Source organism: Sceloporus undulatus, chromosome 3 (assembly GCF_019175285.1).
Source record: "Sceloporus undulatus isolate JIND9_A2432 ecotype Alabama chromosome 3, SceUnd_v1.1, whole genome shotgun sequence".
NCBI lineage: Eukaryota > Metazoa > Chordata > Lepidosauria > Squamata > Phrynosomatidae > Sceloporus > Sceloporus undulatus.
In genome coordinates, this window is record NC_056524.1 from 155,902,114 (window position 1) to 155,924,703 (window position 22,590).

General features: G+C 38.8%; 1 protein-coding gene and 1 long non-coding RNA gene across 3 annotated transcripts in view; one reads left to right on the plus strand and one right to left on the minus strand.

Moving 5' to 3' along the window:
• Positions 1–22,118, plus strand: part of CSGALNACT2 (chondroitin sulfate N-acetylgalactosaminyltransferase 2) — a 38,700-nt gene extending 16,582 nt beyond the window's left edge. Inside the window, exons 2-8 of one of the 2 annotated variants that reach the window (XR_006103189.1) lie at positions 850–2,074; positions 11,531–11,747; positions 12,319–12,420; positions 14,264–14,442; positions 17,126–17,215; positions 18,087–18,168; positions 20,598–20,654. Coding sequence is in view for 1 of the 2 variants with exons in the window: in XM_042461167.1 (XP_042317101.1) it covers positions 1,417–2,074; positions 11,531–11,747; positions 12,319–12,420; positions 14,264–14,442; positions 17,216–17,310; positions 18,087–18,168; positions 20,598–20,890 (1,626 nt within the window). In the remaining variant the exon portion in view is untranslated. Of the gene's footprint in view, positions 1–849; positions 2,075–11,530; positions 11,748–12,318; positions 12,421–14,263; positions 14,443–17,125; positions 17,311–18,086; positions 18,169–20,597 lie in introns of both variants that reach the window. The other variant, XM_042461167.1, reaches the window with a different exon arrangement.
• The window catches only part of LOC121927382, a 94,024-nt gene that overhangs the window by 46,475 nt on the left and 24,959 nt on the right, over positions 1–22,590 (minus strand). The gene's annotated exons all lie outside the window — the stretch shown is intronic.

Sequence of the window (22,590 nt, forward strand, 5' to 3'; positions counted from 1 at the left end):
GATTCGTTGTTACCGTTCTACCAGAGTTACAGATTATTTTAGTACCTTATTCAACAAATGATAGATAATCCTCAGAGTGATAGAAAATATAATTGGAAGTAGAAGCTGAAGTCACCAAGTGGCTGTACAGATGGTTGGCATGTAGCCCCCCCTTTATTGGCCGGATTGGGGCTCCGGCAACCACATGCTGGCAGCCCGATCTGGCCTCCAGAGAGCGCAAAAAGGACCCACAAAACGCAGGTCCTTTTTGCGCTTTCCAAGGGATGTCATAGCTACAGCGGTTTGGCTTTATGATGCCCCTCCAGCACTGCAGTGCTGGAGTCACAGTGCTGGAGTCACATACAGATACAGTGCTGGAGTCACACATTATGGCACGCGCCATGTAGACCAGCGCACACCAAAATGGCGCCTGGGACTAGAGCATCCAGCATGCTGACGCTGCACCCTGGCTTTGCCCACAGGTCGGCACAAAGTGCCGGTTGGTATAGGCTCTAACTTCCTAATACATTTACTATTTTTAAGAAAACTGTTTATTGCTTTCCAGAAATGACAAAACTGTACAAGGAAAAAGTCTGACAGTCTAGTTATAAGGTTGAAGAAGCTGGTTTTTATTAGTCTTTTGGATGTGTCTGTTTCAGATATTTCTATAAAAAAGGAGATCACTGATGTGTAACCCAGTAGAAAGAACTGTAGCTTTACAACCCTCCCCAGTCCTGGATCAGGACAAAAAATAAAATTAGTCATTCATCATGTCTACATTTTTAGGATATTAAAGCTTGCAGTATGTGCTTTCCAGATGTCTAGTTGCTTTGTAGTACTAACCCAAGTATACTTTTCATTTAATTTTAGGGTCTACCTTAATTTTGCTGACTCAGATCACAGATTTCCAGGAAGCGTGAGAAAGAAACACAAATGTCAGAGGAGAATATCATGGAGACTGCCCAATGAAAACAACTGTTGTTGATTTATAGATGGCTTTTGTGGGCTGTATAGATGGATGTGAGTTTAAAAAAAATGTTTCTGTGTCTATAAAAGCACCTCAAAATTGAGAACTTAATTTTCATTTTATACTTCTCAGAATTTGATGAAATTTCAGGTGGTTGACTCTGAAGAACAAAAGCACAATGAATCATTTGCAACTTCTATGATTAGACAGTTCATCATGAATATAATGAGCCCCATTCCTGACAGGCTATTAGTCTGTAATTGGTTGCAATAATGGAAGTGGCAATAATGCTAGGGGTTGGCATTGAGCAAGACAGTATTTGTTGGAATATGACAACTGCTGAAAGAAACCGCTCCCCATTACACAACTGGATGTAATGAAGAAAATTGCTTTGATTAAAACTATGGCTCCTTTCAGATAATGCTAATGACCAGGAGTTTCAAATGGAATACAATTAAAGCACTCTAAGAATGCCCAGAAGAGGCTTAATGTTTCAAGCCAGGACTCGATGGCTGTTGGTTGGACTTGCTTTACTGTTGAGTTTGTTGCTGATCATGTACCTTCTTGAATGTGCACCACAAACAGATAGTAATGGATCGCTTCCTGGCGTTGTAGGGGAGAATTTTGGAAAGGAACATTATCAAGCTCTTTTGCAGGAACAAGAAGAGCACTACCAAACTAGGGCTATGAGCCTCAAACGCCAAATTGCCCAGTTAAAGCAGGAGCTTCAGGAAATGAGTGATAAGTTGAAATTGTTACAGGAAAAGAAAAGCCCAAGGGTCAACAGCATGGGCTACCAAGGCACCAAAGAACAAGCACCCAATGATCTCCTAGAATATCTGCATTCTCAAATAGACAAAGCTGAAGTAAGCATGGGGGTCAAATTGCCTAGTGAATATGGAGTCATACCTTTTGAAAGCTTTACCTCCATGAAGGTGTTCCAGCTGGAGATGGGGCTTACACGCCACCCAGAGGAGAAGCCTGTTAGGAAAGATAAACGGGATGAGTTGGTAGAAGTAATTGAGGCTGGCCTGGAGGTAATCAATAATCCAGATGAAGAAGATGGTCAAGATGAAGATGATGCGATCGGGGAACGACAGCTTTACACGGAAAATGATTTCATAGAAGGTACTTCATCAGTTTGACATTCTTGTTTGTGTTAAGTTATTCTAAACAAAACAAAGTTGCAGGATTATGGATCATTAGCTAATTTGTTTTCCTTTTATTTAAAAAGTGAATTTATTAAAAACTAAAACATTTTTAAAAACTAGTTTGTCAAATGAAAGTGTTTGAAATTAATTAGGCTTGGGTTAGAGGTCTGACTGAGTGGTGAAACAAAATTTTAGAGATGGGACCATGGAATCACAAGAACCACTTTCTTTTTGTTTGTGAATTTTTATTTTTTGTCCTGGGTATGTGCCATCCTGGTCCTCCCAGTGAGTTTATGAGCAGGATTAGTTTCATTTCAATCCATGTAACAGTAACATCATTGGGAAAACTTACGTCTTCTTATCCCCGATAGTAATCTTAAAAACTACACAAACATTGAAGATACACAAATTTCCAATGACCATATCACATGCACCGCAACCATCTAACACGCAACAACCCCTCCCCTTATATCCTTATTATTGATAGCATTACCTGCTGTTCTTTCTAGGTTACATCTTCTAGATCACCTCACTGTATTCCTCTTTCTTTTGAATGTTGTCCTTCTCTAATCCTTCTTTGATTCTATCCTCTTCCCCCTCTTGTCCTTACTTTCTCTCCTCTTCTCCACTTCCTTTCACTTCTACATACCTCTTATCCCCAATCCACGTTTGTTTTACCCTCTGTCTACATACTTCACCTCTAACCAGCCTTCCTTCCATCGCTTCCATCTCTTATCCCTTCGTAATGCTATCAGTAATCCTCTCTTGTTAAAATTAACAAATTGACAATACAAAAGTTTAAATCCTGAAACATATCTCAGGTTTCCGCTTTATCTTAATTTTAATCTGCAGTATTTTCTCTATTTGGTTACAGATTTGAACCCAATATTTTCTTGCTTTTACACAACTCCACCAGGTGTGGTAAAAGGTCCCTCTCTCCTTTGCACATGTCCAAAAGTTGTTATTTAAAACCTTATACATTTTAGACAGTTTATCTGGCGTTAAATGCCTGCGATAGAACATCATATAGTAATTTTCCCTAATCGCTTGAATCTCTTAACCCATGTAGCCTCCCGTTGTCCCAGTTCAATTGTATAGCCAATATTTTGGGCCCAGTTGATAAAGTTATTTTTAACTACCGTACTTCCTTCTCAAGTTCTGTCTTCAATAAAAATTGATATACTTTTGGATAATAGTCTGAATCTAATAGAGTTTCCAGTTCTGGTCTCTCCAAGCTAATGTTATCTACTCTGGAGTATAATATAAATCTTTCTTTTAATTTTCATAGTAGATACCAGTGTATATTAATACCTTTTTTTAAAAACTCCTCCTGGTTTTTAAATTTATTCTTCTTCCCTTAAACTTCCAATATATCTTTATACCTAATCCAGCTTTCATGTCTCCTGTTTCTTTTTGATGAAATGCTTTGTGAAGTAACGAGTCTGTTGAAATTTTCTCTCCCAGTTTTTTTCTATATTTCTTTCACACTCTTAACAAGGACTTCCTTATTATGTGGTTATTAAATTCTCTATCTATCCTATCTTTATTATAATATAGATAAGCATGGCAACCAAAGATTGTGTTACAACCCTCAATTTTGTATTAGCCTTTTATCTGCTAACTTCAGCCAGCCTTTAACCCATAACAAATAACTTGCATCATAATACAATTAGCACTTCCATCATTGGGAAAACTTGCTGAATTAATGATAATTTGACACTTATATAAATTCCTTTGATTAGGTAGGTCTGTTGTATTTGGGATCGATAACTAGATTTATTCCTAAAACCGAATCAGCCTTAGTTATAGATATTCCACAACTAAACGCTTGAGATTTTATTTTCCCATCAACCATAATTATATTGCCATTCCTCTCTTATAACATTCCCTTTGTTTACTAATTCTAGAAATTACTGAAAACTATACAAATTAATCATAACAATAATAATAATAATAATAATAATAATAATAATAATAATAATAATAATATTTTAAACATCCAGAAACTGGTGGAACAGGAAATAGTTAACTGATTTGTGTATGATTTTTGCATTCTACCCACATTTTCAGAAAGAGGAAAGTTAATAATAAATGTTCGCAAAGAAATATGTTGTGTACTTAAACCAGAGTACCTGCACTGTGCAAAAGCCATTATTTTTTTTATTAGAATGATGTGTATTTCATGTCTGCCTGCTAGGGATTTTGTCTCAGTGCACAAAACCTAAAACCAATCTTCAGAGTTGCCATAACTTTTAAAATAATTTCTAATATATATATAGAGTTTTGATTTAATAATATAACATGCTGTTGTGAGTCTCTACAATGTTATCATAGATTGGATTGTTTTGGGTAGCCTTCTTTGCTGACTGTATGGCAGAATTACTTCAACATCTGATACAGAGTCTGACCTGGAGTTTGAACATTTAGTTTTATAACAAGCCTGCACATCTTGTGACTTGTCACTGCCGTATATGGTGGTCCACTTGAAATTTAAAAGCTCCTGTTTGTTTTTTTAGATGACTGACTTTTCAAAATGAAAGGACTTATGAAACAGCTAGCAGGCCAAAGTAAGTGTGGCTGATGAGCTGCATTCGGCATGATAGTAAAGTCAGTGGTCATGAAGTATATATTACTTACTCATTCAGTATTTTCACCTTTCAGTATGGGGTATTAATGAAATAAGGGGTATTTTTTAGGCAAGTAGTTTACAGTATGACCCAAAGTAAATACAGTCAGCCCTCCACATTTGTGCATTTGATTATTCACAGATTTCATTAATATGTTCTCTCTAGGAATCTCTACATCTCCCAGCTTGACCTTATGGTCAACGTCAGCCAGAAGTGGAGCTGGAGGACCCAGAGATTTCTAGGGAGCTCTTCTCTAGGCATGTGTGCATCCTCCAGTGCAATTCTATGGTCAGTGTCTGGCAGATGTTGACAACAGAGTTGTACTGGAGGATCCAGAGATACCTAGAAAGGTGTTCTCTAAGGTAAAATAAATCATGATTTTTAATTTCACCTTTTCTCACTTTCACGGGAGACCTGTACCCCTAACTTCAGTATGACTGAGATGTGAAAGAACCAACTTGTATTGGATATTGAGTAATCAATTCTTTGTGATTTTTAAGAAGCTTAGAATTGTAGTTTCACTTTACTGCTGGTTGTTCAGGTAGCAGAAATGAGGTATTTCACTTTTTGATGCCATCTCAGACTTTTTAAAATAAAGCCATAAATTATAGTAGTGGCTAATGCTCATGTCTAAGATTGCCTTGAGATTTTCAAGATGTCACAACACAGGCTGTATCTGCACTGCAGGAATAATCCAGTTTGACACCATTTCAACTGCCATGACACCATTTCAACTGCCATGGAACTCTGGTAATTGTCATTTACAACAAACGACACTTCTCAGAATTAAATAGCACTGAGCCATGACAGTTAGTGGTGTAAATCTGGATTATTTCTGCAGTTTGGATACAGCCACAGTGGTAAGTAGTACACTTTTTTTATCTGCCTCATCTGTCTAAATGTGAGTAATAAAAGCCAGTAACTGAACAGTTTTGCAGTCATCAGTTAAAATTGGGTGTTGATTTTCACACTCCTGTCTGCATTTAACCCCCTTCTTGGTACCTTGTTTTTGTATTGAACATAATGTATATACTGTATAGTACTTTGCATACATACATTTACATCTTTGTAAATGCTAAATCTCATTATTAATGTAATCCACCAAAGAAGAATACTACCAAAGCAAAATAAGAACCTTCCCCTCATACTTGGATTACAGATGTGGCTGAATCATTCTGCAACACTTACAGGAAAGGAGCTTTGGGCAATAAATCATTAGAAAATGTTTAGCTGACCACAGTAATGCAACTTTTGCATTATTTCCTTTTTGCAAGAGTAAGTAAAGTAGTTTTAGGTAGCTTCTTGGCAGTTTTATAATACTGAGGCAATAACATTAGCTAAACCGGTTTGGCCTCAACCCAACTGAATATTTTTGGTCAAAATTAAGCAACTCAGGAAACTGGTGACTAAATCATCCCCTCTTAATATTTTGTTCCTTTGGTGTGTCATCAGTACAAGTTAGTTGTGTTAAAAAACCAAAAACCGGTAGCCAAGTGGTTGCTACTGCTGGCTTACATTTAACTGCCTTCTTGGATATTCCTGCCTAGAATACACAGGTTTCTTTAATAGACTAGTTAAAGACCCCAGTTAAGAGATTTCATAGGTGCTTAAATGTTAAAGCAAATATTAAATTAAATGTTAAGGACTATGCATTGGAGCTACAAAAATCCAGATCTTTTCAAACAAAACTGCATTCTTGATATTGCACTTTTTATTCAGCTGTAAAGTATGCCGAGGGCTAGAGTTCTTAAAACAAATAACCTCACACATAGTTTAAATTCTTACCATTTAATTGTGACACCTTAGGCGGGTTACAGACGGGCAAAAAGGGGTGTATTCATGACGTCATGAAGGTAGAGCCTTCAGATGGGCCTTACCTGAATGCCGTCATGAACACGCCCCCCGCACGCCCCAAGCGGGAAGAAGCGGCATTAAAAAGGTGCTGCTTTTTTCCGCTTCTTTTTGATTTGCGGCGTACGTGCGCATCTCCGTATGTAAGCTGCTGCACCGGTACGTCAGAATTGCTACGCCGCAAATATAAGTTGCCCGTTTAAAAGCTCCGTGTCAGCTGCGTCGGATAATGGGTCAGGGTCCGGGACATGCGTGGTTTGCAGTCAAGCTTTAATTGCAACGTCCGCTGCCATGCAGCTGTGGAAGCTGCGGCACAGCTGTGGCGCATTTTAAGTCTCATAACCCTAACCCTAGAGCCACTTGTGCGCATGCGTTGCTAGAACCGCGGGAAGTTGTAAGTTTTGCCGGCGGATGTTTTGGTTGTAGAAATTGAAAAGGGAAAGTTTGGGATTTAAAGTGACCCCCTACACACATTCCTGTGCCATTTTCACCTGGGAACGGGCACAGTTCGGCTGCTCCTGGCACAGCTGTGTGGTGGCTCCCCTTTGCCACCAGGCAGGATGGCACAGCCATCCACCAGCACCCCGAAAAAAGGCAGGGGGACGTCTTGGTCTCATACTGAGACGGCTGACCTCATAGCTATATGGTCCCAGAAACTGGAGTAACTGCAGAAACTGGAGCAGCCCTACCTGAATGCTGACACATATCGAGAAGGGGAAGAAGCCATGAGAGCTGCTGCACCGGTACACTAGAATTGCTACGCCGCTAATTTAAGTTGCCCATTTAAAAGCTCCGTGTCTGCTGCGTCGCATAATGAGTTGGAGTCTTGGAACATGCGCAGTTTGCAGTCAGGCTTTAATTGCAGCGTCCGCTGCCATGCAGGTGTGGAAGCTGCAGCACAGCTGCAGCGCATTTTTAAGACTCCTAACCCTAACCCTAACCCTAGAGCAACATGTACACATGCGCTGCTTGGAAAGTTTGGACTTTAAAGTGCACCCCTACACACATTCCTGTGCCATTTTCACCTAACAATAAAAAACGCTAAAACTGTAAATATTTACATATGTACAAGGGAGGTGATGGGGGATGGCAGGGGGACAGCGGTGGCAGCGGAGACAGCTGTGGCTGCGCATTGCAGATTCAGCAGGAGCGCGGGGACCAAAGGAGAAGAGGCATCCATGATGCTGGTGACACTGGCAACGTGCAAGCGGACAAGGATGCCAACACCAGCTGATCACCAGCTGGCAGGAGACCACCATTGTTCTTGGGCAGAGCGGGGGGAAAAGTTTTAAAGGGGCTTGGGCACTTTAAATGTGCCCATAGGCTTTCTGCCGCCGCTGCTGAGCGCTGCAGCTGCGCATCCGCCAGCCGGCAAAGGAAAAAAAAGCTGCGGTTTGGGCCGCCCGTGAGGAAGCTGCCTCTCTTTTTGCAGCGTCCTCCGAGGCGGCAGTTTGGAAACTCCGGGTCTGAAACGGACCCAGGTGAGGCGTCTTCACTGCCCCCCATGTGAAAGCCCCAACACCTGAAGCACACCCCCGGGGCGAGCGGTCTGGAGGCTCCGTATTCAGCAGAATACACCTCCAAGACATCCTCCCCTGCCCGTCTGTATCCCGCCTTAGTAAACTTTTAAGTCATCAGAAACTGAGTTGAGGACAAAGTACACTTTGGCTCTGGTGTTACAACAAGATATCTTGCAGCTCTCGAGATGTTGTTGAACAGAGCCTCCCATCGTTTTGTTCCATGTTGCTTTTGCTAGCTATGACTGCTGGGAGTTGCATTTGAATAGCACATGGAGGGTCACACAATTCCCATTCCTTTGCTACAGCCAGAGGCAGCTAGTGGATCAAGTATCAAGGTGTGTGTGCGTGTTGACGTATCTGTTTTAGATTTTAATACTCCACTTACATCAGTGTGAACCATACTGATCATGCTTGGTGCCAGTATGCAGAGCAGTTAGCAAGTGAGAAGTACATATCATCTGTCCTAGGCTGGCTTGGGCAACCCAACAGGACACACATATCTCTGAGAATTTGTCAGATGCAACAGGATTCCATTCAAATGTAAATTGTTGTGGGACTTTTTACAAAACTAAGTGCTACTTTTGCATGTATAAGTAGAGGATGCCATTTCTTTTGTGAAACTACTTCGTGAGAAAGTGAATTTCCCTCAGCCATTAAATAAAAAAATAGAATTGTCCCCTCATTTTAAGAAATTGCTGAAGCCAAGTATTACTATCTGATATTAACTTGGTGAATGCACAAAATATATTGAGACTTAGCCAGTTTATAAAATAGTTGTTGATGCTTCTTTCATCATATAGTAAAACCTGGAAGTTACGGAATTCAGTATCATATTCTTCTCCCCTCTCACCCCCTCCCCTTTTTACTGGACCAGTAAAAGAGTAGAACAGGAATCTCTAGAGCCATCACTACACTGGTACAACAATAAAGGAACTATTCAAGTTTAGCATACCCATTATTCTGTATTACCATGCTCCTAGTTGGACACTTGTTATTACAAGATGGTTGGAGTAAAAGGCAGTTAACTGGTTGACTAGGATACAAGGATGGCAAATTGCCTGGTTGTCAAATATATAGGAGACTCAAATTGTGATTTTATACTTTTTAGGTAAAAAAATGACTTTATAATTCTTATAGTAATGTAAAACTTCAAGACTCAACAAGCATGTTAAAGTTAAAAACCAAAACTATAGTCATAGCTGTTTGCATTCCTTAAGGACTGCTAGGAAGTTGACTTGGAGGTCAACACCCACTAATGTTTTTTGAAGGAGGAATCTGCAGCAGTGTGCGGAATTTAGAATGCAACTTTAATAATTCAGCATGTTTTGCTTGAGGATCTCACACACTACTCCTTCACCCTTAGCTGTATATTACAGTATTCTACAAACTCAGCCAACAGCTCTGCATTCTGTAGATGTAGTTTATATAGCTGGCATTCTTAAATGCTTTTTCTTCCATCTCCCCCCTGTCCCCCAGAAAAAGAGGAACTAATTGAATCTCTTCACTTTAAAATTTTGGGGAAATGCATATGAATCAGTACACTGGCTATTAAATATATAAATGTTTATCAATACCTCAGGCCTGAGTATGCAAGACAGAAGGGCCAGCCTATCTAACTTTCTCAGTAGCAAGACTATGCAAGAGTATTCAATCCTACTTGATATGATGTGTTTATTATGTTGAGACATATGCATAAGTATATGACCTAGCATCATGGTACCATAAGCCTCTTGCTTCACATAGAATTAATCTGCATACTAGCTGGAATTTACAACCTTACAGTATGGCTGATCACTGATATACTGTGTGTTTAAGCCATTTCCCACTGCATCCAAAACAGCTTGAGGGGGAAAAGAAAGTTGCTCCTGCTAATGAGGAACTTCCCCACTGCCAGGAAATGGTTGCAGAATTTATCCTTCCACCCAAAGGAAAATATGGTCCCCATATCATCACCATTCACAGATTGGAGAATTTCAGGATATCTTTTTTGTTCTGCCATGCACAAAAGTGTTCCCTGAAAATTATCTTCCCACTGCCCTTCCAGTTAGGTAAAGGCTTAATTCAAAAGCTTTCATTTGAGCAGTGGGTGTAATATCTCTGCAAACGACAGTAGTGTTTGGGAGATCTACCACAGTTGATTTACCATGCATCCATCAAAGGAAACATTAGAGGGAGAATTACTTATCATTTGCAGTTTGTGGTTTTTGAGACAGACTTTAGGAAATGGTTTGCTACTGTTTTGTTTCAGTAATATCTTTAAAAAATGATGTTGTTTTGAGTCGATGCAAATTTGTTGCCAGCGATTACCCAATCTATCTTCTTTCAGTGGAAAGTTTCTGAATGCTTGTAAATTCCATTAAGAATATTGTACCTAAGTAATAAATTATGCTGCTTTCTGGCAAACTCATCCTCTCTTCCCCATTTCTGTTGGATGAATTCTGTATAACAGACCTTAAAGAAGTAGCACCTTTTCTTTCAAAGATATTGGAAGCTGGCATTTCCATTGCTAAATATAAGGTTACTAGCTAAATAGTTTTATTTGTTAATAGATTATGCCAAAAGCTTCCTCAAGTACCTTATTTGATCAAGAGCCAACTTTGAATTGTACAATATTATGGGCTTACTTTGTGAAAGTTAGGAAACTGACTTTAAAATATTGATCTTCTTGAAAAGGATTAGTTGCAGCTTAACACAGTCGAGCCGAGTCATCTGCTGCTTAGTGTAGGACTTGACCTACTAAGCGTCTTAATCTGTCAATAAAAATCTACAATAGATACTGAAAGCATGTGCTTGACTTTCAGTTTGAATATTGGTTACTATAGCATATTTCAGCATGGTAGAGACTGCAGTAAGCATCTTGATTAACATTGGGGTGGAGGTAGACAGTTTTTTCTTTGGCTCTTATTCCTATTGCAGCAATAGCTGAGACAGCTGCTTTGTAGATTCTGATCATTGTTTTGTAACAGCTTGCAGGGGTTTGGTTAAGGTCTTTCCGCATCTTGGTAGCTGAGATCCTTTCAGTGGAAATGCCAGAAATTCAGTCTTGTATCTGATAGTCATAAACCATGTGCTGTGTCACTAATTTTATTTGCTTGATTTGTTATTTAAATATATGATTTTAAACCATTGATTGTTTAATTGATGTTTTAGGGGAGGTTGGGATATTGGGACATGACATTACATCTAATTTTTAACTTTAAAGCCGCCTCGATTGTCATTGACAGAGAGGCGGGATATAAATAAAGTTTATTTTATTTATTATCTTTGTTTGATCCCCATGTTGTTTTGAGGTTTTTTTAAAGAAACAGTAACATTCCTTAATGAGTGGCAATCTGAATATTCCTCATATTGTATAGCCATTCCTGAGGCAGTGAACTTTGTTACTGAGTTTGAAATCTGAAACTGAATCAAATCCTTCTGTAAATTATTCTTAAGGTTATTACCGCACTGAGAGAGACAAAGGGACACAATATGAATTGTTCTACAAGAAGGCAGATGATATGGAGTACAGGCACGTCACACTGTTTCGTCCATTTGGGCCCTTAATGAAAGTGAAGAGTGAAACCGTTGACATCTCCAGATCAATAATAAATATAATTGTGCCCCTTGCTGGAAGAACAGAGGTTTTTGCACAGTTTATGCAAAATTTCAGGTAAGTGCATCACAATCTAGACTGTACACATCCAGTGCAGTGTAAAAAAGCACAAGTACACTGAATTTTTGAATGGGGCAGATGGCCTGGCTAATAATTCTCGTGCTGAATAGTCTCACAGAACACTGAAATGTCCAACTTTTTCTTTAGAGATGGTTCTTCTCATTTAAGAAAAAGAAAAGATGACATTTGTCTATGACATATGTTTGTGTGCAAAACTTGATCAAAAATTCTTGAAGCATTTGGTATCCGAAATGTAATCTCTGTGCTTAAAGCACTAGCTTGAACACTAATACTATCTGGAGAGCCAGTAATCCAAAACAGGGGGAAAGGAAAGGTGAGATGGAACTATTTGTCTTGTAATGTGGATCTCAGTAATTCCATATAGTATAACAGTATTTTCTTGATTAATTTAGTCAGATTGATTTCTAGGTTTCAGGAAGGAATTCATTCATTAGCATTATAAATTTATTGTGTTTGATATTTCTAACTTTACCAATTTATTGTTGAGAAACCTCTTGGTGAGCTATTGCAATAATAGACTCTGGACATTATTGTTTTACTTCTTTAGAGAAGTGTGCATTAATCAGGACAAGAGGATTCATCTCACTGTAGTATATTTTGGACACGAGGGGCTTTCTGAAGTCAAGAGCATCTTAGAATCGGTTGCTAGGTGAGTTATAAAAGTCTCAGCTTATGATCTTATAAAAATTCAAAGCATTGGTAGTTTCTTTCTTTTGTCCCAATATGTAGCTGATAGAATGTTCAATCAGCAAAAGAGTTTTGGTAACTGGATGACAGAAGCAGGTGTATCATTAAAAAGAGAGAGAAAAATGTTTATCAAATGTTAGCAATGTTTCAATTCCAATGAACTGGTATCATAAGCCTCGTTCTGTTATTGTGTTTTAAAATCCCACATTTCCCTCACAAGAAAACTGAAGGCTGAAGACCCTTAAGAAACAATATAAAATGATGAAATAGGAATAAACACAATCCCTATCATACAAAAGTAGCAATAAGCAAGAAATCCCAATCTTGGGAGCAGCACACACCAAATCAAACATTATTGTCATCCACCACCAGAGACCCTCCAAAACAATTATATGGTGACCCAGTGGTGAAATAGTGGCAAAGATAGGCATGCCTCCCTAAAGACAGTATTGCACAATGAAGATCCACTGGCTGGGAGGTCATGTCTCACATGGTCATCATTTGAGCCTTGGCCAACAGGAGTATGTAGTTCAGAACATCTAATGTTGACTCATGTTCTTGATTGCATAAAGTCAACATGGGCTTATGGCGATTCTATGAATGAGAGACTTCAAAGGCACCCTGTTATCAACAGCCCTGTTGAAGTTTAGCATAGTCAGAGCTGTGGCTTCATTGATTGAGTGTATCCAACTGTAACATGGTCTTCCTCTTTTTCTACTCCCTTTCATTTTATCAAGTATTATCATATGACATACAAGGGAGGAAAGATATAGGAAATGGCAGTCTTTAATTGCACGTGGTTGACTGGGATGCTTCTTCAGATTTACCCCTTTTCTATGAAGAAAATGTCTTTGAGCGTATTCTCACATGTAGGGAAAATCTTTGCCCTGTTCTCTGCATACAGTCCTTAATGCAATTAGTAGAGCTCTTTGTTTAATAGTGCCATCAAAGATATGCTAAACATGTTAAATTTTTCTTCAGCTTAAAAATGCTTTACCAGCAGAAATGTTTTACTGGCAAAACAGAGAATACTATTCACTGGAAGGAATATTTCATCTGATTCTGTGTTGGGAAGATTTTGGTAAGGCTGGATAGGCCTAAATACACACTAAATGCATCAGATCCTATCTGATCTTGGAAGCTAAGCAGCTGGCAGCCCTGGTTAGTACTTGGATGAGAGACTGCCAACAAATACCAGATGCTGCAGGCTATATTTTAGAGGAAGAAACTGGCAAAAACATCTCTGAGTATTCCTTGCCTGAGAAACCCCATGAAATAGATGGTGTTGCCATAATTCGACAAGCACATGAACATACTGTTATGCCTATACTAGGGAGGAAATGGCACTGATTTCTAGTCATAGTTACAAATAATTACTAATTAGCAATATTTAATTTGAAGGCTGAAATGAAATCTCACTGCCATCTTCAGTCTTAAATATTTTTGCTATGTATCTTTGCACATTTTTTAAACCTGAATCAGTATAAAGCAGTAAATCCAGTATACTTCATTAAAAATGGCTTGGCCTGAGAACAGCTGTTAGACAGTTCAACTTCAGTGGTTCCAGAACTAAAGTATCACCACAAAAAATGCTCTGCTTTGGAATCAAGTTATCCTTGTTTCAAGTGAATTCCATTACACAATCTTTCCAAAATGCAGCATCCATAAATGCAGAGCTGTTCAATAAAAATGTTGGCTCAGTCTGTGTATATGCTGTCTACATGCTTACCGAGATTATGTGTCATGAACAGAAAAAATTAAATATACCTTTCTTCTCTGTTCTTTTCTCTTGTTCCCCTTTGCAGAGAGGCTAGCTTTCATAATTACACTCTAGTTTCTTTGAATGAGGAATTCAACCGTGGTCGAGGACTAGATGTAGGTGCAAGAGCCTGGGAAAAAGGCGAGGTCTTGATGTTCTTCTGCGATGTTGATATTTATTTCACGGTTGAGTTCTTAAATAGCTGCCGTTTGAATGCTGAGCCAGGTATGTTCACTTGAAGATCGGTAAATAAGGATGCTACTGATTGCACTAGACTGTATCATTCCAAAGATACTTCCCCTTAGCATCACGTTGACTTGATCTGCTTTACCCATGCTTTCACTTGTGAGGGCTAAAAAGTACCACTACGTCGGGAAAGTGCATGCCTCATGCTAGAAACAAATAGCAGCAGAATGCTATTGGCCTTCTGCCTTGCTTGTAAATTTCCTGCAGAATTTCCTGCTGTTGTTGAGACTAACATTGGTTTTAACCTATAATGTTGGATTTAGCTAATAATAATAATAAAATTTATTTTATCCCGCCCCTCTGCACAAGGCAATTGGGGCAGCTTACAACATTTAAAATAAACATTCCATAACATAACCCCTAGTCCTGTCCCACCCCTTAAAATACAATTAAACCAATTACGATTAAAACATACTTAAAAACAATAGCAATAAATGGTCAATAAACGGTAACTGTAGCCAATCAAAGGTCAACTAGTTGGATCTTCTTTTCGGTGGCCGGGTATCTATCCAGGAAAGGTCTGCCGGAAGAGATCTGTCTTAACAGCTTTTTAAAGCTATTTTAAAGCTTTTTTTAAAAGCTGTTTAAGGTGGTAATATGACGGATCTCATCTGGCAGGCCATTCCATAATCTGGGAGCGATGGCTGAAAAGGTCTTCTGGAAGGTTGCAGACAGTCTAGTTTTTAAAGGTCGCAGCAAATTCCTCCTAGAGGACCTAAGGGCGTGGGGTCGATTGTACGGAAGAAGGCAGTCCTGGAGATAGATTGGACCCAAGCCATTTAGGGCTTTAAAGGTTATAACCAGCACCTTGTACTGGGCCCAGAAACTAATGGGCAGCCAGTGAAGTGATCTTAAGATCGGTCTTATATGGTCTCTTCTCGATGTACTTAAGACCAATTTGGCTGCCATATTCTGTAGTAGTTGAAGCTTGCAGACCAAGCATGAGGGTAGCCCCATGTAGAGTGCGTTACAGAAATCAAGACGGGAGGTTACCAGCATGTGTACCACGGTTTCAAGATCCCTAACTCTACCTAAAATATTAGGTAGATGAGAGACCAGTCACCTGCCCAAAACCAAAAACTGAAGCCTGACAGAGTTGGAGGATGAGCCTCAAATATCTGTGATTATGGCTTTCCTTTACAACATATTCTGACAATTTATATTTTATATATGAATTTTCTGATCCTTCCAGTAATTTCCTTTTTACAAAATTCGATTTATCTCCCTTGTCCTTATTTTCATATATCAAAATATTCTCACTGTCTCGGGGGGGGGGGGGGTGGAGGGGCTACTTCTAGCTGCTAGCTTTTCTCTTTAAATTTTAATGTAGGGTGGGCATTTTGCGGGGAATGGGAGAGTCACGTACTCTGATTGAATCTGCCATGAGCTACAGTCAGTCTTGTTACTTAAATTCAGTGGTGTGGTGCTATTAAAAAAAAGAAGCTATTTTTCTCTTTGAAATATAATATGTACAATTGATATACTGTGTGTTTAAGCCAAACCACACTCAGCAGCTTCCCTTTAGATCTTGTTTCAAAGTATAAAATTCAGCTCCCCCCCCCCACTGCACTACCAAAGTACAGCTTTTCTTGTTGTACTGCTGAATTACAGTGGCGAACTAGCAAATTTCAGTGGTCATTGTCTGTCCTGGTAAAGCAGAATGCATTCTCAGTCCTCATTTTGGTCCACTTTGCTCAAGCCAGCAATATGTGTGTAACACTGATGAGGGTGGGCTCTTGCCCTCCCTTGCATGGATCTCCCAACACAACCCTTGCCCCTTATGAGAACTCTTGTTTGTTGTGGTATGACTAGGAAGATACCACTACAGTGTGGTGTAGTGGGTTGAGCATTGGACTATGATTGGAGACTGGGTTTGAATCCCCATTCAGCCATGCAAATCCATTTGGTGATTTTGGGCTAGTCACATTGTCTCAGCCTGAGAGATAGGCAAAGACAAATCTCCTCTAAACAAATCTTGTCAAGAAAAGCCTGTGATAAATTCCCATCAGGGTCACAGAGAGTCAGAAATGACTTGATGGGTCACAACAACAACAACAACTAGGAAGACTGTGGTAGCAAACTGCCCAACCCAAAGGCACTACAATCAGTATCAGTGTGCAGGGTTGCAATCTTTATACGGAGGATGGATAGTAAGCTTTAATTTTATGTACATCAAAGGGAGGTTTGAACTGTCACAAATTACTGGTTTAGTCTGTCAAAAATTGTATATCCAATTCCAACTGCACTATGGTGAAAATTGCCATGTGAACTGAGATGGGAATAAGGTTTATTTTGCCTCCCCTTTCTCCAAAGATCTCAGAGCAGAGTACATTGATCTCCCTTCCCTTTCTTCTGCTTTTTTGTTCTCAAAGCAACTCTCTGAAATAGGTTAGGCTGATGGATAGTGATCTCTCCTTATGTACCAATTTTTAACACTCCAAAAGTATCACTTACACTCATTTATAAGAAAAGGATTTTGGCCAAGTCATCAGCCTGGACATTTTTCAAACCATAGGCTATGTAAGCATCTCTTACTACACCCAAAACATCACACTAGTCTCCTCTTCCCTGACCCCATTGCCCCGACTACTGCATAAAAAGGGATGTTTGGGCAAAAGCCTTAAGAGACAGGCCTGCCTCTTATGCATTTCTTGTTAAATAGATTACTGACTGATAAAAAGGGGAGACCCACGGCTGCCTGTTTGCTGAAAGATGTTCCACAATGGGTAACAAATCAATCCTGTCTTTATAGGTAAGAAAGTTTTCTATCCTGTGGTATTCAGCCTTTATAATCCTGCCATTGTCTATGCTAATCAAGATGTGCCACCCCCTGTGGAACAGCAGTTGGTAAGTGACAGGAGTTTAAAGAAGCTTAAAAACTTTGCTCTCTATATTAACAGGGTCAGTTCAGTGCAGAACATTGGTAAAGATGAAGCACTGCTAAACCCCAGCTGGCTGTTTCCTCTGTTCTCACAGAATTTGCCCTAAGCATTTCAGGAGAAAGGGAGCACAATATAGTGTCTGCAAATGATAATTGCATATGTTGTCAGTCCCAAAGCCTTGCAGAGTTTAGATTTGTTTCTGTTAGCCTCAGAGCCATGCTGATCAAAGGTGAACATTTATCACTCCTGTTGCAATGAATGAAGTGGAATTTTCCTAGTGGTGTATTTGTTTTTCTTCATTGTGAAAGGAATATTGAATGAGAGCAATACTCTAAAATTCTTCTTTGGGCAGAGCTTGCTGTAGACTAAGGTGAAATATATGTATGTTTTATTTGGATTGGTAGACAACACAGCATATGTGGAATTTGCACTGGAAACACAAGACACATTGTGATAACTCTATAACAACATTTTAGGAGGAGATCAGAGTGTGTTCTGTAGATGGCTGCCATTTTTGGCAACAGTTCCATGTTGGTTGTCATCTCTAGTCCTGCACTTTATATTATACATTAATGTCACTTTACAGGAAGGGAAATTTCCTTCTGAAACCAATTGAGAAATGGTCAGGGAGTCAGATGAGTAGGAAATTACCTGTTGTCTGATTCATAACAGGTTCTGCTTTGTTGTTCCTTCCTGAGAAATTTCTGAAGTCTAAAATGTTCATATTGTTTATACTTATAGGTGCATAAAAAGGATTCTGGTTTTTGGCGGGATTTTGGCTTTGGGATGACTTGTCAGTATCGAACAGATTTCTTGGCAATTGGTAAGATCCTTGATTCTGCCTGTGATTATGTAAAATGGTCTCAGTTTTATTGCTTACCACTGCTGAGAGTGTTTTTGCATCCTAATGGGCTTTTGGCGCAAGTACAAAAGTGACATTAGCATTAGTTAGAGAGGTCATTCATTTCAGGAAGCTATTTATTAATTTGCATTATTTCTATCCTGCCTTTTGTAATGCAAGCTACAAGATGTATTTAATAATAATAAAAAAATCCCTCAGGTTTATGAAAAAATATTTGTGACTTTCATACATCTTGACCTTTTTAGCCTAAAATATTCAAAAGAACGACTATAATCTACTGGAAGAGCTTTATTTTATATATACGTATTAGCACCACCTTGTGGCTTAATTGAATTCTGATAACTTGCTATGGCCATATTTTAGCTACTATACAATACCAGATTAATTATTCTAAAATCCAGTGGCTTGCACTGAGACAGTTTCTCATCTTTCCATTTGATAATTCTATATTATTGCTTGCTGCCTGCTGCTTGCCTGTGGACATGGGATGCCAAAATATCTGTGGCCTTTGTCTAAGCTTTTGGTTTCTTAGTTCCTTGTCTACCTGTGGTTTCCTAGTTCCCCTAAGAACTGGATTGAATTAGATATTTTAAAAGAAATGGAGCAGTTACTAAGGGAGTCATAACTAGAAGAGGTTAATGAAGAAATTCAACTGAGAAGAGAGGAAAGGGTTGGGAAATGGGTGATAAGTGATAAATGAAACTCAAAGAAGAGTGCCTCTTTTATCAGGAATCCTTCCCACCTAAAGCTGTTCCATAAGGTATATCTCTATTTTGGTATTCATAACTTTGCACAATGCCTCTACTTTCAGTCATAAAATATTGTTTGCTCTCCTCTGTCAGTTGTTTTTGTCCCTTTTAAGTAAATATATAGAGTCATAATAGTTTTTTTAAGGAAAATGCTATATGATAAAGACTTTAACTGAAGGAATTAATTTTTTAATGTACATTTTGTTGCCAATATGCAATGGCTAGTATTTTTTTCAAGTTCATTCCTTGCTTTAACTGCAGAGGGGAACATGTAGGTTCATTAAAGGAAGTGCAATAAAACAATGATAAAATAAGTGCAAGTTGAGACTGGGCAAGAATCCAACCTCTGCTTTTCTGTATTGTGTAAGGAAAAAATGTTACTTATATATGTGTATGCCATCTAGAGAGAGTCAGTGTGGTATAGTGACTTTAGAGTTGGACTACAACTCTGCCGATCAGGATTTAATTTCCTGCTTGGCCATGGAAACCCACTGGGTGATTCAGAATTAGATATATACTCTGAGCTTCAGAAGATCATGTGATAGGTCTGTTTTAGGGTCGCCATAAATAAAAAATGACTTGAAAGCACACAACCACAACAACAAATACCTTCCAGAAATGGCACAACATGGGGGGTTTCCTGCCCTGAGATTAAGTCATGGCATGTGAAGTGGTTGTGCATCAGAGTGGGGCAAATTACAATCCATGGGCTTCCTGAAGGCCATTTAATGAGACCTCTGTGATCCCTCAGATCCCACACACACACACAAAAAAAACCCAGTTTGTGGTCCCCACATATTTTCTCACATCCCTAGAGGGAATGGAAGGGCTTTTTTTTGTGCCATGTTTGAGAGGGACAGGGCCATTTTATTCTCAGGAAGACCTTTTTATAAACAAAGTGATCTGACTTCACTTCACTTCCTAGTTTCAAAAAGCCCTAAAATGGTCTGGGGAAGCCTGAAAACATTGCAGCATCCTCAGGTGTGTAAGAAAACATTTGAGAAGAAAAAACTGCTGAGTTCTTTTGGGGCCAAAATGCCCCCCAACACCTGGGCATTGTGTGTACCTGTTTTTCAATTGCAGATGCTACCATGAATAATTGGCTTTTACCATGAGATCTACTGTGAATTGCGTTTTGTGTACTAAAAGTCTGTAGAGAGTACAGTCTGCTGTCCATTTGTTGTCACCTCTGAATCCCATCTTAGCAATTCTTCACCACAGAAAAGGTTAAATAATAGAAGCAAGATGGCTGGTTTTATACTCTGAATGTTCACAGCAAGTCCAGTGACTTAAAGTTCTTCACAATTGAGGATAAAAACTGTGTAATTCCAACTAAAACATACTATATGATCTTTTTTGTTGAAGAGGTTGCCCTTCTCTCACTTAAAATGAATATATAAAGAATGTTTTGACAACTCTTGGGTAATTAAAAAGAGACCTACTTTTGTTATACTTCATCATGTGTTTACCTTTTCTCCTTTTTAAGTACCTGCTCTTTTCCTTTCTCAAACACATTTACACAGAATAATGAAGGTGCTGTTGGTGCATGTTGCTTTAGTCTTCCCACTATGACTTTTTACCTGAATTGACTCTCTGCATTAGTGTAATATTTTTTAAATTTCTTTTCTCATTTTGTCACAGGTGGTTTTGACTTGGAAGTCAAAGGCTGGGGTGGAGAGGATGTTCACCTGTATCGAAAGTACCTGCATGGTGACCTAATTGTGGTCAGGACCCCAGTGCCTGGCCTCTTTCACCTCTGGCATGAGAAGCACTGTGCTGACGAATTGACTCCAGAGCAATATCGCATGTGTATCCAGTCTAAAGCCATGAATGAGGCATCTCACTCTCATCTTGGGATGTTGGTATTCAGGGAGGAGATAGAGGCCCATCTGCGTAAGCAGGCATACAGGACTAACAGCGAAGCAATAGGCTAAAACAATTCTCAGTGCAATCCAGAGACTCTAGAATTGCTATGAACCAGCATCATTCTGAAGCCTTAATTAACTCAGCTTAAACAAATAAATAAATGCAGTGCCTCTCTCTCGATGAAGATGAGCTCAAAGATCTTTGTCTCAGCTGGCCAGCTGTTACCTACGTATTTTAATAGATCAGGCACTTGTGTGAAAGAAAGTATTTCTTTTTGCATTTGCAAGTTCAGTTGTGGAAGAGGAAATGAACCAAGGGCAGAATATATTCATTTTCCCCATCTAGATATTTCTTTTAACATTTTCATTTCTCAGATATGCTTTACATGAGGGTATGAAGTACAACTAAACCATTTCATTACTTCTTGTTGTTCTATACTATTCATTTCACTGTCATTCTTAGGAAGGAGCACTAAGTATTCATTCTACAGGAAAAAAAGACACTGAGGCAAACTCATATGCAAAAACATGGTATGTTGTGCAGCTAGAATCACTGAATTCGCCTTATTAATCATCAGGTACATAAATCGGTTTTCAAATATATATATATATTTAATTTTTTTTTAAAAAAAAGAGGCCATTAAACAGTTGGCAATAATATTGTCATGTTGTTCTTTATCAGATTGTAAATGAGATGAGCTTGTATGCTATTGCTTATCCTAGCTACTGGCCAAATGATTTTTGCATGTTTCAGGATGTAGAAAGAGATGCTGTCTGAACACAAAGCAGATCACTTCACTGCCTCATTATTACATTTCTGATATCCTTTGTTTTTCAGGTGAATGTTAAAGTCTGGTCACATAAGTGAATAGACTGAGAACTGGAGAAATTGCATTTAAAGATTAGACAATTGATGGCTAACTATGCTAACCTGGATCCATTTCTCCCTTTTATGTTACTTCTTGCAGTGGGCATAAGAATGGCTCCTGCTCAAGCTCTGTTGACATGAAAAAAAAAGTTCTGCTTTTTTGTAGCTGGTATGAAATGGGGTTTGCAAAGAAGACACTAGAAGCCAGTTGAATTCATGGTCAGTGAAAAGATCCCATATTTAGTTCTGAACAACTATGTACTCTTTGCATATAGTTCTGGATACACAGATCACTTTTTTAACCATGTAGTTTGCCTTTCTATAACATTGTGGAGAGCAATGTAAATTGTCAGAAGTGGAGAGAATGTAATGCAAGTTGGCTTGTTGTTGTCTTATCTTTATAATTAAATTGAGTACTTTTGTGTTTTATTATTTGGCTTGTCTCTTATTTTGAGGCCATAAAACAAAAGTGCCTCAGTCTTTTCTAGAGAGAAAGAGTGTATTATGAATACGCTTAAATTGGTATGGCTGAAAAAATAGTGTACAAGATATGTGAGGCCAAACAGTTCCTTTGTGTTTCTTAACGGTTACAAGACCATTCCAGTATTTCAGTGTTTGCACTTGTGTTCAGATTAGTTCTGACAGTTCAGGAGCTCAGCCGAAATAATTCATATCCAGCTATAAGCTGCCTAATGCAGGTGAAAGCTCTAGTTGCTAGTGGGAGTCCCATAAGAAGCCATGGAACCTAAAGATTGCTCTGCATGAGAAATATCACACTATCCTATTAGCTGCTGGTACAGTTGGCCCTCTGTATACACGGATTCTTTGTTCAAGGATTCAAGCATCTGTGGCTTGTAAATACTATATATAATTCTAAAAAGCAAAAAGCAAATCTTTACCA